This window comes from Macrotis lagotis, chromosome 7 (genome assembly GCF_037893015.1).
Source record: "Macrotis lagotis isolate mMagLag1 chromosome 7, bilby.v1.9.chrom.fasta, whole genome shotgun sequence".
In the NCBI taxonomy this organism is placed as follows: domain Eukaryota; kingdom Metazoa; phylum Chordata; class Mammalia; order Peramelemorphia; family Peramelidae; genus Macrotis; species Macrotis lagotis.
In genome coordinates, this window is record NC_133664.1 from 18607036 (window position 1) to 18622722 (window position 15687).

Below are 15687 nucleotides of genomic sequence, written 5' to 3' on the forward strand. Positions count from 1 at the left end.
TTTTCAGATTCTCCAGTAACCATGGTAGCTGAGGAGCTGGGGGGCTGCAGGGCTTGTTCAGGAAGTTACCAGGTTATAGCTCCATGGTGGTCGCTTGCTCAGATGTTGGAGACAGGCCAAAATGGAAAAAGCAGGACAGGCAGTCTGGGGGGGGCTCTGCTGTTTCTGGGGTTCCTGGTGGTACTTGGATGGCAGTTGGTATTGATGGTGGCAAGGATGGAGGACACCTCCTTCACAAAGATTCTTCCCCTGGATGATGGTTGCAAGGTCTGGAATTGAAGTCTGGGGGTGCTAGTCTTCTCAGAGCTCTTGGATTCAGGGTCCTATCTCCACCATGGTCTGAGGGAGTGGTTGAATGAGGTAGGATTTGCTGGGCCTGGCACAGGCTGCCTTCTGTCTGTCCTTCAGATTAGCCTAATTTGCCTACCCCAATAATGGCTATTGATTGAATAAATGAGATATTAGAAAATCATCAAAAATTACATAATAATTGCACTTGACAATTTGCAAATGTTCTTTTTTGACTCTCATAATGATTATTATCTCCATTTTACAGATGGGAATACTGAGTCATAGAAACATCAAGTGATTTGTCCAGGGTCACACAGCAAGTAAATGTCTGAGGCGGCATCTGAAGTCAGTTCTTATGGACTCTGTATCCATGCTGCAAAGGTTTCACTGCCATCTTTCTATGTCAGGTTCTTGATTTACAAAGACGTAGAAATATATGAAGAAAAAAGTGTTAAATAGATCCAGAGATTTGTTTGAGCACATCATCAGAAGATTCTTTGGTAATTACACTTATCTATCTTGGTACTTCTGTTTGTGGGATTTCCAATCCAAAGAAGAATGAAATGTTAAATCTCAAAGCTTTGCAAAGTTGGATCCCCCAAATCACATAATCCTCATCTCAACCTTTGTCTGGAGTTATTTTAAGATTTGGAGTTTTTTTCATCTGTTAAATCTTTGCTACCTCCTTTATATTTTGGATTCTTTTTTCACACTATGGTAACAGTTACTGATGGTTAATGTGGCTTAGTAAATTGAGAATTAAGTCTGGGATCAGGAAGGTCTGGGTTCAAGTCCTGTCTGCCATAGACTGACCCTGTAACCCTGGTCAAATCACTTATCAAGTCCCCCAGACAAGACTATAAGACCAAGTTGTAGGGCAGGCACTAATATTGATTGATTAATGAAGGTTTCTCACTGAAAGCTTCTGAAAGAAATCACAGATATGGTCTTTAAGTTCATTTTAAATATTAAATTTTATTTATATTTCAATTAACAAGCATTCATTTTTTTCTTCCAACTCCCCCCCCCCTTTTCTTGGGAAAAAAAGGAAAAAACCCTAAACCCATTGTTTACAAAGATCAAGTAAAACAAATTTGTATATTTGCCCCACCTATTCATGTGTCTTATTTTGCATCTTGAGTTGTTATCCTCTATGTAACCCCTCTGGTAGATCACATTCTTCATCACTGATGTTTCAGAATTGTGGTTGATCAAAGTGCTTGAATTTTTAAAAACTATTTGCCTTCACAATGTTGTTCTTCTGTTCTGTGCAGATCATTTTGCATCAGTTCATATAAACCTTCCCTGATTTCTCTGGAACCATTGACCCAAACTGAACAAATATTATAGTATAATGACAAATCACATTTCTTAGGAATCATAAAGTTCCCAAAATGTCCCCCCACCCACCCCATACAGACATGGAACCCTAGGCTCAATAGAAGTAATGTATCTTGCTTGGAGATCTAGTCTCCTGATTCCAGTACAGGCTTCCTTCCACAATTCATTTTACTTTAACATAAATCACATCATTCTCATAACTGTACAATGCTTCCTTATGCATTTTTGAGGGAGAGAAAAAAATCATGTGTTTGAATATACTTTCTAAATGACAAAACAATATTTTCCCATCAATTCAAAAATTTGAGTGATATTTGAGTGGAGTAATATAAACATATTTCTAGAAATCATAGATTCTTTTCAATTTTCTACATTTTCTCTTGAGAGGTAAAGCCCCTAAATTCCTTTGAGGATTTCTGGTAGTCATCAGTATGGTTCCCATCCTTTTCCAAAAATAAAGCGATTGATCATGTCAAAAGACCGTAGGGGCTGATCATTGGGTAAGATGTGTCCTCCACCTCGAACAATTACCTTAAGATATGGGAAGGAAAAAGAAAGAGAATTGAAATACAGAGAAACAAGAGACATCTACACTAATGAGGAGTACTAAGTCTCAGAATGGAATTAAGAGTACATGCAATCAACAATTATTAAATGCCTATTATTTGTAACCACCATGCTGGGATTATTAGTATCATAAATTGTACCCAGGATAAGTGGCAGGAAACACCACCCCATGTGCACTGGATCACCAATGGAGAACTGGAAGTGACCAAAAATATCATTTATTCCAAATCCCTTATTTAAAGTTGAAGAAACTAAAGCCCAGAGAAATGACTTCTTCAAGGCCACAAAGGTCCTACAGAACTAGTTTAAAACTCAGGTCATAACATTCCAAGCTCTTTCCTTACATCTTCCTATCTTCTTTTGTAGGAACAAAGACAACAGGATGCTGGTTCGCAGGAGGCTGCTGTGGGTTGGGGTGGTAGGAAGGGAGTAAGAGGAATGGGGGAGGCAGATACCCCAGTGCATTTAAGGATAAGTGCTGTCAACACCCTTTAGGACAAAGCTCTGGTTGCCTGCCCTAGTTATGTCTTTGATGGTAATTCATGTCTAACTGGCATGCTGTTCAAGTTGAAACCGTCTAGTCTAAGCTTTCATCAGTACATAGATGGTCCATTTTTGTCACAGAAAACTAGAAGCAAATACATCTGACAAGACCTCCTTCACACGACTCCAAGGGCAAGCTTTGCTGGCTCTAACCATACAACATCCACGTGCATGCATGCGTAAACACACGCACACACACACACAACACGCACACACACACACACACACACACACACACACACACACATTCTCAGCCTTGAAATTTGGCCTTGGCAGTTATCTGACGAGAGACTTCTGTACAATCTCAGCTCAAATGAGATTTCACTAAGTCATGAATGTGACAAAACGCAGCTGCTGAGTCCTGAGATTGGTTTGGCAAAAATTCTCAGGAAGAATGAAGAGCTCAGAGGTCATTCAGGTCCTTTGGGTCCCAACTCCCCAAACAGCATTCCTACAAGGGAAGTCTGAGGGCTTAGACGGTCATCTTGAGGTGGAAGCCTCCCTCCTCTCTGGATCTTAGACCACATAAGCTGCCTATAGCAGACTAGTCTACAAGGAATGCAGGAAAGATGATCAAAGGAAACCTGGTCTTTAAACATTAGACTCAAAACTCTTCCATTTTCCAACAGTTTTCTTCAGTTCTGTGAATCTTTTAGAACATTCTTGGAGAGACTGAAAGATCTGTCTTTGCATGCAAATATATAATTCACCTGAATTAATTTCTTGAGACAAAAATGAGATCATACAATTGCAGATTGGAAGAGATCTTAGAGACTGGCACCATCTTCTCAAAGAAAACATTCCTGAGTCAACCAGCTCACATTGTATTACCACTGGAACCCAGATCTATACTTGGAAGGGACCTCCAGGACTGTCCTGTCCAAGTTCTTCACTTTTTAGTTGAAGAAATGAAGGCCCAGAGGGATGAAATGCTCATGGTCAGATATGAAGTTGTAACATAGTGTGCCACTCTATACAGGAGGCCTTCCCAAGATCCTCCAGCTGCTAGTGCCTTCTCTGAAATGACCTTCTATACCCTCTCCATATCTTTTCTTGATGAAGAATGCAGATTATTCTACTTCACATTGCATATTTCTATTGAGTTAGAACCAATTACCCTATTTTACATCATTATAACTTGAGGCGATTCATTACTTACACTAATTAGAACCTGTTGCTAATCACATATCTTCACCTTAGTTTTGAGTTTGAGAACAGGCTGTTTTAGCATAGTACTGGCACACAATAGGTACCTAATAAATGCTCACTGATTGATTCTGCATCCCCAGTATTTAGCACAGTGCCATAATTTAATAAATGCTTGTTGGCCAAGAATTTCTTGCTGAATTACTGAATAATAGTTTCACTTCCTCATTGCACATGGGCACACAGAGTCACCTAGTCTCCCTCCTTGACCATCCTAATATCTACTGTTGACTGGGCCATGTTGGCAAACCCAATTCAGGTTTGAGGCAAGAGGTCTACACGGCCTAATTTTTGAGGGTGACCACACCCTACTTCAAATTTTCAATCAGAGTAGGAGACCATTCTTTGAAGAATTCCTCTAAATCAGGAGAGAAGGAGAGAAACCACCCGCAAGACATTCCTAGGCCCCACTGGAGAGGCTCCAAGTTACCTTGACCCTCACCAAATATTCTCTCTTCTTGTCCCTTTATAAACTCTTCACATCCCCTTTGGTATTATAACTATTTGTGTGGGTGGTATTTGGTCATTTCCCTATCTTAAAAAGAGATTATAAACTCCCAGAAGACAGATCCTAAAACTTCTTTCATCTTCCACAGGCCTCTCTAGCCTTAAGCTTCACTTGGAATAGGGAGATGGCCCTGGATACTTGAAGACCATGTTAGTAGAGCCCATGGGTCTGACTTCGGTATGTACCATTGATATCCCAGTCAAATGAGGTCCAGAGAGGCTGACCAATGGATGATGAATTCTTTGGACCCAAAACATCAAGGAGATCACTTGGTAAAGATACTAAGAAGGTTTTAAATCTGCATTATTGGAAGGCACCTCCACCCACAGTAAATTTATGAATTAATCCACATTAATTCACCAAGCATTTATTAAAAACTATGTAAATTAATGAAAATTATGAACCCATCTCCTCTCTTGGGAAAGTGAGGGGAAGGAAAAAGCTCCTACTATGTGCTAATAAAGGTGAAATGAATTGACCCAGACACAGCAATAAGTGTCAAAGCAAGTAAGATTTGGACCATGATTACATGACTACAAACCTAGAACTATATGTCCTATGCCATGCTGCCTCTTGAATAATTACATCACTTCCCACTACCCACCATCAACATCACCATGATCACCACCACTACCACCACCACCACCATCATCATCATCATCACAACCAGTAAGTACCACCACAATCACTACTAGCATTTATAGAAAGCTTTAAGGTTTGCAAAGCAATTTATAAATATTTTCTCACTGGATCCTCACAACCCCCTGGGAGATGGGAGCTATTATCATTTTCATTTTACAGATGAGCAAGCTGAGGCTGAGAGATTAAGTGACTGGCACCAGTCCTAACTCCTGTCACAATCCCAACTAGGCAAGAGTGAACTTTTGTTGCTCCTTCCTCTCAATCCTGCTTGGATAACTTCAACAAAGTAGAGATGAAAGAAGGAAACTCCAAGTGAAAGGTATTTTATACTACAAGCTGGCAAGAGATCTTGTCAGATGAAGAGGCAGCAATTAGACCTACTATGTGTCTTGTGTTTCATTCTTAGGTAAGCTCCTTGAAGGCATGGACTATTTTATTTTAAATTGTTGTCTTTCTTGCACACAGTAGGTACCTTAGTAAATGTTGAATTGAAGTGAAGGAACTATTCTTTTCCTTATAGTATTTTTATTTAAACTTATCCAGACAGAAATTTAAGCTCCTATTATGTGCTAGACACTGTAGTAGGTATTGTGGAAACAAAGACCAAAACCCCAAATCACTTTATGGTCTTTAAATGGCAGTGAATTTTATTTGTGTTTATTATAGTTGGAGGCTATTTAAACCAGTGTCATTTTCTAAACATGAAAGCAAAATAAAATAAAATGGACTTCAAATGCTTCCTTTCAATGTGAATTTAAAAGGTAAATGGACTATATTCTCCTTAATACTCCCATTAACTCCCAAGCAGTCACTTACTTGGAAGTGGGAATGGGTAAATTATAGCTTAATGTATCTACACACAAACACATCCTTATGGAAATGAGTTAGTCAATGAGGAACAGAGAAGATGCTGACCATGGACAAATCTAAAAACGTTTCCATGTGCTACTGCAAATAGCTGCATTACTAGTCAGTCAACAACATTAATCAAGCACCTATTATGTATGTGCCAAGCCCTGGCCTAGGTACTGAAGAGAAAAAAAGATGCAAGAGAATCCCTCCTGTCATTTAAGAGGGAAAAAATGGAAAATTCTACATATAGCTTCAAAATATCAATGCTAGGGGTGGCTAGGTGGTGCAATGGATAGAGCACCGGCCCTGGAGTCAGGAGCACCTTAGTTCAAATCCAACCTCAGACACTTACTAATTACCTAGCTGTGTGGCCTTGGGCAGGCCACTTAACCCCACTGCCTTGCAAAAAAAATTTAAAAAAAACATCAATGCTACATGTACAGGGAGAAGGAAGTACTGACCAAATTCATTGAAAAAGAGCTGAGAATAGTAGTGACCCATTAGCTCAATATGATTCAACAGGGTGGAAATAGATTAAGAGTTATAATGTCCAGAATAGGTGTTGGTGCTGTAATATTCCATTTCTGTCCGCATGGTGTTTAGCCAAGGGTGCATTGCTTTGGAAAGCATAGCTGAGCTGGGCAGAAAGTGGATCCTGGACTGCATAACACCATCATATTGAAAAAGCAGACACACTGACTATATATACTGTAAGTGGTTTGTGGCACAATGGAGACAATAATCTTGAAATGAGATTGGGGTCAGATTTGGGTGATTTCATTTCTTACTATTCCAATGACAGTGAATAAGTCTTGTTCACCCCTCTGAGCTCAGTTTCTCCATCTGTAAACTATGGAAAAAACCTCTCCCCGTGAGAAAAACGCCCTCCGTCAAAGTGGGTGTAGGCGCTGTATGACTTGAAAGGACTTCTGAAACATGGGACCCTGAGTAACTTTCCACAGATCACAGAGCCAGACAATGGATTCCAGTTGTTACCTACATTGTTTGCCACCTTCTAGAGATGGGACAGTAGAAAGAATACCCTGCAGTCACAGGACTGAGGTACAAACCTCCCCTCTGTTTCTCTACTTGTGGGACCTTGGACTGATCCTCCCTGGAAAAAATGAAGAGGGTTGAGGAGATAGTTCCTAAGGTCCCTTCTAGATCATATTTATGACCTATTGCCCCATACCCGGCATGTGGTCTCTAACATTTTTAAAATGGGAATAATAACTTTAGGATCAAATATCTAGAACTTTGGAGGCATATCCAGTCCATTTAACAGATTAGGAAATCGAGCTCAAAGGAAGTGAATTGACCTTCTCAAGTAAGTACTATTTCAGAAAGGCTCATTTTCCTGGGTTCAAATCTGACCTCAAATACTTACTGTGTGACCCTGGGCAAGTCAATTAACCCTGTTAGTCTCAATTCTTCAGTTGTAACAATGAGCTGGGGCAGGAAATGTTAAACTATTTCAGTATCTTTGGCAGGAAAATCCCAAATGAGATTACAAAGAATTGGCCGTGACTGAAACATGGAACAGCAATAAGAGGTGGCTCCATAGAGGATAGAGTGCTGGGTCTGGAGTCATGAAGAATCATCTTCCTGAGTTCAAATCTCGCCACAGAGATTTACTACCTGTATGACCCTGGGCAAGTCACTTAACTCTATTTGTCTTAGTTCTCATTCTGTAAAATAGGTTGCAGAAGGACAGTATCTTTGCCAAGAATATCCCAAATGGGGTCACGAAGAGTTGGACAAAATCGAAATAACCGGACAATAACAAAATCTAACACTTTCTCCTATGACCCACTGCTTCTGTGATGTGACTCAGACCTTCAAGTTGGAAAGAACCAACTCCATTATTCTCCAGATGAGGAAACAGCTGTTCCTTCTCCCTAGGTTGTCTGCACATATAATAAACAATGTTGTTTGTGGCCTCTCTGAGAGCAGTGATCTTTCCAGAACTTGATTCCCATCTCATCTCAGAATGAGAAGAGTTTGGGGAGAGGAGTGGTGACTGGCGATCCTTTTCCAATCTATTTCTATTCCTGTCTAGCAAGACTTCTCTCACTTTGGACACACCATGAGGATCTGAATGGGGAGTTTGATTATTTCTGCCTCTATTACAGGATGAATTGCAACCCCCACAGGGATCCAACCAAATCCCCAATGCCATCCCTTCCATTCTTCCTCCTCCTCTTCCATCAATCAGTTATTAAGCACTTACTGTATGCTGGCAAGGGGCTCAACCCTGGAAATAAAAAGGAAGTAAAAGACTTGCCTGCCCTCGGGAAACTTGCATTTTAATAGGGAGGACAATCTGTAAATAACTCTTTATGTATAAAATATATTCAGTATAAATATGGAAAAGAATCTCAGGAAGGTGTTAAGTGGGAGGTGCTAGGAAAGGCCTCTTGTACAAATTGGGATTGGAGGTGAGTTTTGAAGCAAGCCAGGAGGTAGGAGTGAGGAGGGAGGGTATCACAGGCATGGGAGACAGCCAAGGCAAAGGCCGGGAGGTAGGAGATAAACTGTGGGAGGATTTACAAAGAGACTGATATGTTTAAACCTGAGAAGGATGTAGGGAGATTGAAAAGGGAGGACTGGAAGGTTGTGAAGCCTTAAAGTGTTCAATCAGGGGGACAATGCAGTAAAATGCTGCCAAGTCCTTCTGCCTGGCTCCCCAGCTTCCACATTTAGATGAAAAACAGACATTGCTGGTGGTGCCAGCCAGACCTCCAAAACTCCAGGCTCTGTCCCCGGGAACAATGGGACCAGTGAGGACCTGGTGTCTCTGCTCACCTTTCCACTGACCCTAGCTTCCTGTCCACCTAGCCTTGCAGGAGCAGGACAGCTCCTCTTGACCTTTCCAGGGAATGACCTCCCTGGGGAATGCTGGACATTCCCTGCACAGACCTCTTTCCCAAGGCCCAACAAGAAGTCACAGGGCTCTGGGAAGTTCAGAACTTCTCTAGAAGCTCTAGTGGGATTCCAGTATGGCCTCAGTTTCCCAGATGAGTTAGGAAGAGGAAGGGCTTCCTGGGTCCCCCCCCTCCCCACAATCTTTAATCCACTCAGCATCATAGAATCCCCTCAGATTATAGAGGAGCAGGAAGATGCAATGGACTTCCAAACTCCTCCTTTTTCATATGGCTGGATGGAGAGATGGATGGATAGACAGACAGACAGACAGAGTGGGACAGGGAAAACATTAATTACTTACTGTATGCCGGACACTAGCTAAATACCTGGATTTACAAATGTAAAAAGACAGCCTCCGGCCCTCAAGTAGTTTCTTTTCTAATGAGGGAATGATGGGGAAATGCAAACCTGAGAACATGACTTGCCCAAGAACACACATGGAGAAAGGCAGCAGAGACAGAGTTTGAATCCAAGACTTGTGACTCTAAAGTCAGTCAAATAGGCTTCTGGTCATTGAAGCTTTGGAACCAGGGAAGGGGTAAAGAGTCCTTGACTGGATGTTAGGAGACCTGGGTTCTCTCCTGACTCTGCCACTCACCAGTCAAAAACCTGGGTCAATGCCATTTCCTTATCTGCACCTCAGTTTCTTCATTTGTTATATAGCACGTCTGGACTAGCTGATCTGTGAGGGCCCTCGCTGCTCTTTAAAAAAAAAAGCTACAAATTCTCATAACAACAATAATAATAATAAAAATAATAATAGTAATCAGCATTTTACAGTATCTTAATGTCTGCAGACTCAATAAATATCTCATTCAGCCCACACAGCAACCCTGGAGAGCAGGTGCTGTTCTTATTTCTACTTACAGATGAAGAAACTGAGGCAGGCGCCAATTAGGTGATTTGTCCGGGATCTTACAGTTAGAAAGGGTCTGAGGGGCTAGATTTGAATTCAGATCTTCCTGATTCCTATCTCCAGCACCAGAACCAGCTGCCTCTTAAGAAATGATCTGAGGGAGGCTAGGTGGCACAGTGGATAGAGCACGGGCCCTGGAGACAGGCGTACCTGGGTTCAAATCTGGTCTCAGACACTTAATAATTACCTAGCTGTGTGGCCTTGGGCAAGTCACTTAACCCCATTTGCCTTGCAAAAGCCTAAAAAAAAAAAAAAAGGAAATGAGCTGTACTTTTGATACAGTTGTAGAGCAGGCAAGGTTCCCCTGGTTCACCATGACTCTAGGCCCCCAACCTCCTGGGTTCCCATGACTTCAAGGAGTCACCAAGGATTTCTGGGTTGACACTGGCTGCTTTGGTGTCGGCTGCAGGAAAATATCAGCCTTTCACCAGATGAGCCAAATGTCAAACTGTGTCCTCACCCAAGATAAACCGACTGCATAACCAGAGCCAACTTCTAGATAAAGAAAACTGCAAGCTTAGCCCTGCCCTTCCCCCTTCTTTCTCTTCTCTCTTCTCTCCCTCCTTGCTTTCCGTCCTCTTTGTCCTCCCTCCCTTCTCCTCTTGCTCCCTGCTCTCTATTGCCACCTCCTCACCTCTCCCTTCTTCTTCCTTTCTATCTCTATCTCTCTGCCTGTCCTTTGTTTTATATTTCTAGGAGCAACTTGACTCATTTTGGTTGAATGCCAATTAAAAACAAAATCAAACCTAAGTGTTTAACCTCTCCCTTCCCCCTCCAATACTTCTTTCTTCCCCAAATACCATTGATTTCCAAAAGCCACTCAATTTGTAGGCAAGGCTATAAATTCTAGGTTTCTTACTAAGTATCTATCCACTTTCTACTTAATCAAATGACTGTCTGCAAAATTCTAATAGTTCATTACAAACCACTCACAGTAGACGGTTCAACAACCAGAAAGAAAATCCTCTTTCCCAGCTCAGCTGCCATTAGACCTCAAAACATGGACATGTGAGCCAATTTATATTTGAAATAATACAATAAATTAGCTCCCCGATGATTAAGTAAGTGCATATTTGGGGAACTTAATTTAGGAGCATTCTTCTTACATTAATCAGCTTTTTAGAATAAGACAAAACGACAGGAGAATTCTGTGCCAACCCTTGGCAAATAATCAGTGGAGTTGGAAGTCGCTATTGTTTATGGTTTCCCTCAACTTCAGGAACTAACTTGTGTTTTTTACAGAGAGGAAAAAGAAGCAACAACCCAGAAACTCCCCAAGTCATTGTTCCTTCAAAAAGGGTTATAAATATTTCAGAATTTGAAATTCTTCAACCTGACTTGAGCTATGAGATCCATGGGATCTGTTTTGTTTCCCTTTCTTGCATCTCAGAGCAGAGAATTCTGATTCTGGGACCTTGATGTCATTTAGACCAAGAGCCTTATTTTACAGATAAGGAAACTGAGGCTCAGAGAGGTTTGATGACCTGGTCATATAAACTCCTTGATTCTAGTGCCTTTTCCTCCCCACTCCCATCCAGTCTCCACTAAGCTGTCAAATTGGTTTTCCTTAAGCACAAGTCTGGTATCGTCCTCTCCTGTATTCAGTCACCTCTATTTGCTTTTGAAAGCCCTTCATAACTTGGTCCCTCCCTCCCTCCCTCCCCAATCTTAAACCTCAGACCAGAACACATGTTCTATACTCCAGTGACATAGTCTCCCTTCCCATTCCTTGCACAAGATGCTCCCATTCCCAACTCCATGTATTTTCTCTGGCTCTCCCCCTTGCCTGGAATGTTCTCCTTCCCTCATCTCTGCCTCCTGGTTTCCCTGACCTCAGTCAAGTCTCAGTTAAAGAGCCATTTTCTACAGAATGTCTTTCCCAATCCTCTTTCCCCTTCATGCCTTTCTTGGAAGACTATATGCAGATAGATATCTTATCTGTACAGAATTGTTTGCTTGTCATCTTCCCTGTTGGATTGGGAGTTCCAGGAGAGGGGCAACTTTTCTTTTTTTTTCCCCTTTCTTTTCTTTATAACTCCAGTGCTTAGCACAGGATCTAACACAGAGAAGGTTCTCGATAAATGTTTATTGACTAGACTAGATCCATAGACCCCGGCTCCATAGACAGCACTCTTGTGATTGATATCGGCTATCTCCTTTATTCTGGTCTGTACCATTGGAAAGAAGTTTTGTTTGACTGTTGGGGTAGCTGCAGAAATACCAGAGCTTTGAGGGGAAAGGTTTCTAGTTCCATATTCTCTTGGTATCTCCTTGATCGGGGGCAGCATGGCAGAGGGTAGGCCATGGGGGGGGGGGGGGAAGACTGGCCTCGGGCACAGAGCAGCCATGGGCAAGCTGGGGATCCTCTCAAGGTCTGGCACTGCTCACCATGACTCTGCGTACCAGATGAATTGCTGATCTGCATGGGTGGCCTAGTGTTCCACACTGGGAGTTCCCCACATTGATGAAATCATGACCCCTACCTCCCAGAAAGATTTTCTTCCCCCTTGACAATTGGTGAGTGGCCAGTCCTGCAGCAATAGTCAAACAAAAAGCTTTTGTGGAGGAAATTGGGTGAGAAGTAAAGGCAGAGAAAAACAAGAACACACAGAAACACTTAGGAGCCAGCATGCCTGAGATGTAGCTAAAGACCTTGAACCACAGATGTTTAATATGTATTTATAGAAAGAAGTGAGAGGCAAAGACCTGGGTTTGAATCCCAGCTCTGCCAAACAGGTACCTGGATAGATTTGGATTGATTGCTGAGCCTCAGTTTTCTTTTTTCTTTTTTTTTTTCTGGTTTTTGCAAGGCAGCAGGATCAAGTGACTTGCCCAAGGTCATACAGTTAAGTAATTATTAACTGAGGCCAGATTTGAACTCAGTCTGTCCTGACTCCAGGGCCAGGGCTCTCTATTCACAGTGCCCAGGCCTAACTGAGGCAAATGCGGGGATAAACTGCAAAGCCCTTGAATTGTAGCAGTGGATGATGCCTTTTCAGAATCATAGAGGACTTCAGGGGTCATCCCATGCAAACAAAGACCCTTCTTTGGGATCAGTTTCCCAAGTTATATATAAAAAGAGCCTGGACAAAAAGTACTTCTTGGCAGAGTCTACGATGCAAAACACTTATTAAAAAATAATCAAAATTTTGATAAATGAATAATAACCATTAGTTATGATTATTTTGTTAACCATGCGATTTTGTTTTCTACATCTGCTGAATACACTATTATTTGCTTGTTGTCTCTCCCACTATTGGACTTTGAGTTCCTTGAAAATGGGGAGTGTCTGCCTTTCTTTGCCTCCTTAGTCCTTCAGCACAGTATCTGGTAGACTGTAAGTAATTAATAAATGCATGCTGACTGGATAATTCACTTTCTTCTGTGCTTTTAGGTGATATAATTTCAAATTAAAAAGGGGCAGTGGTGTAGAATTCAGGGACTCTCCCCCATAGACCAACAAAGTCTGTGGTGTAGCCCAGATGTGGGAAGCGCCAGCTGCACAAATGGGTGAGTAATAAGCAGCCAGTGCCAGCATGTGAAGGTCCAGAAGAACTAAAAGGCAGAAGAGGGCCAAGTCTATTCTCTGATGTTGATTTCTGGCATCAAGGCCGAGCAGGATGTTGAGATCTATCCATTGCTTGTTGTTCCAGGGCAGGCCTGTGTGTGGGCGAACGGATCTTCCTCTGTAGCCCTCAGTTCCAGGCAAGCCCTAAGGATGACTTTAGGATGAAAATGCCCTAATAGGAGAATTCATGCTGGTCACGTTGGAGGGAGAAGTTGAAGCTAATTCTAATCTTAGACTAAACTGGATGGGCCTGGGGAGACATAGGAAATCTTCTATCCATCCCTCAATCAGCAAGCACGCAATAAGAACCACTGTGACTCTGCCACACCTAGCTGTCACACTGGATAGAGTACTGACCTTGGAGATAGGAGCTTGGGAGTTCAAATCCAGTCTCAGATATGTACTAGCTGTGTGACCTTGGGTAAGTCACTTCACCCTGGTTGTCTCCCGTCTAGAGTCATCTCCAGTCGTCCTGATTCCTATCTGGCCACTGGACCCAGATGACTCTGGAGGAGAAAGTGAGGCTGGTGACCTAGCACAGCCTCCCCTCTCTGGTGTCATGGTCTTCCTTGATAATGAGGGAACAAACATTATTATCATTAATAAGAATCAACTATTTGCTGAAAACCACACATTTGGAAAAACCTGCTTATCATCTCTGCTTTAAAAATGACAACCTTTCCTTTGTCCTATTTAGAGATGGATCAACATATCAAACACCTACTATATACCAGTCTGTGTCTGAAACTAGGGATACAAAGGCAACAATAAAATGTCAATAGTTTTCAAGAATTGAAAGGTCTGTGGTTTTGTAAAGAGGGAGGGAGCATGAGGGAGTGTTGCGGGGGAGGAAGATGATGCAGAAGCAAGAAAGGAAGTGACTGGGTTCCAAATATCTAGAACCCTCTGCAAGATGACTGGATGTACTGACTGTAGGAGAAAAATAATAAACATTAGGAGCACCGAATCTGAATTCTGGACAAAGAGTGACTAAAACTCTGTCAGATACTTTGGTAGGGTGTGCTTTTGTTGCTGTTGTTAGTTTGTTTTCCAGCTTTTATATCCCTAGATCCAAATTCCAAGTAAGTCTTCCTCCTCTCTTCTTCCTTACGGATGAGAAGTCTGATTTTGATAAAAGCAACAAATATTTAATATTTGTCTTAATCTGGAAAGACAGGCTTCAGATAGCTTTTTTTATTATCACATCCCCCATGTTTTTAAAGGTAATTATTATTCCAATCTTTTCTTTACTGTTCTTATGTTATAACTTAAGAACATATGAAATTCCTCCCCCTCCCCTCCCCCTCAACCTCTTCCAGGAACATTTCTGAGCTTCAGGCAAGTGGTAACTGGATACCAAGGAGCTAGTTCCAGACTTGTTCAATAAATAATATTTAGCACATTTTATCACCAAAGCTTTTAAAGAAACATTATCTCTCAAATTCTGGATCCACTAGTCACAGGGAAGGAAACAGCACGATCCATCTGAAACAGTGATGAACCTGAAGTTATCAGACATGAATTCAGGTTCCTATTCTGCTACTTCATGGGCCATCACCAGCCAACTTGACTTTTGTCTTCTTTTTTAAGGTTTTTACAAGGCAAATGGGGTTCAGTGGCTTGCCCAAGGCCGCACGGCTAGGTAATTATTAAGTGTCTGAGGTAGCATTTGAACTCAGGTCCTTCTGACTCCAGTGCTGGTGCTCTATCCACTGCACCATCTAGCTGCCCTAGTATTATCTTTATAATGAAAAGGGGTGTGAAAAAGATGAAGAAATCCATCATTTTTGCCACCATTGTTCACCAAGTCCACAAGATCTTCTAAAGTATTTTACTCTTTAGAGAGACAGTTAAATGGTTCAATGGAAAGAGCACTGGGCTGGAAGTCAGGACGATTTAAGTCCAAATCTTTTTAGTTAAGTGACCTTCACTCAAATCATTCACCTTTAGTTTGTTTCAGTTTCCACAATTGTAAACACAATTACAGCAATAATAATGGCACCTACCGATGCCTAACTAGGGTTGTGAGAATCAAAGGAGATAATATTTGTAAAGTGCTTCATATAATAGCAACCACACAGTAGGCACTTAATAAATGCTCATTCCTTTTCCTTAGTTAGAATAGCTAGTATTTACAGAGCACTTAAAAGTTTACAAAGCACTAAATCTTATCTCATTTGAGCTATATATCAACACTTTGATTAAATAAAGACCAGATTTAGAGTCAGAACACCTTCTGGTCCAATCTGTTCATCTAACATGGAAGGAAACTGAGACCTACAGAAGTAATGGGACTTGCTTGAGGGTATCAAAGATGTAAGCAACAGA

General features: G+C 41.6%; 1 protein-coding gene across 5 annotated transcripts in view; it reads right to left on the reverse strand.

Moving 5' to 3' along the window:
* Positions 1–1246: 1246 nt before the first annotated feature.
* CPVL (carboxypeptidase vitellogenic like) overlaps positions 1247–15687 on the reverse strand; it is a 137037-nt gene continuing 122596 nt past the window's right edge. For all 5 annotated transcript variants that reach the window (XM_074195561.1, XM_074195564.1, XM_074195565.1 and 2 more), the window contains one exon: positions 1247–2163. In XM_074195561.1, the coding sequence (XP_074051662.1) occupies positions 2059–2163 (105 nt within the window). In that variant the 3' untranslated portion in view covers positions 1247–2058. The remainder of the gene's footprint in view (positions 2164–15687) is intronic.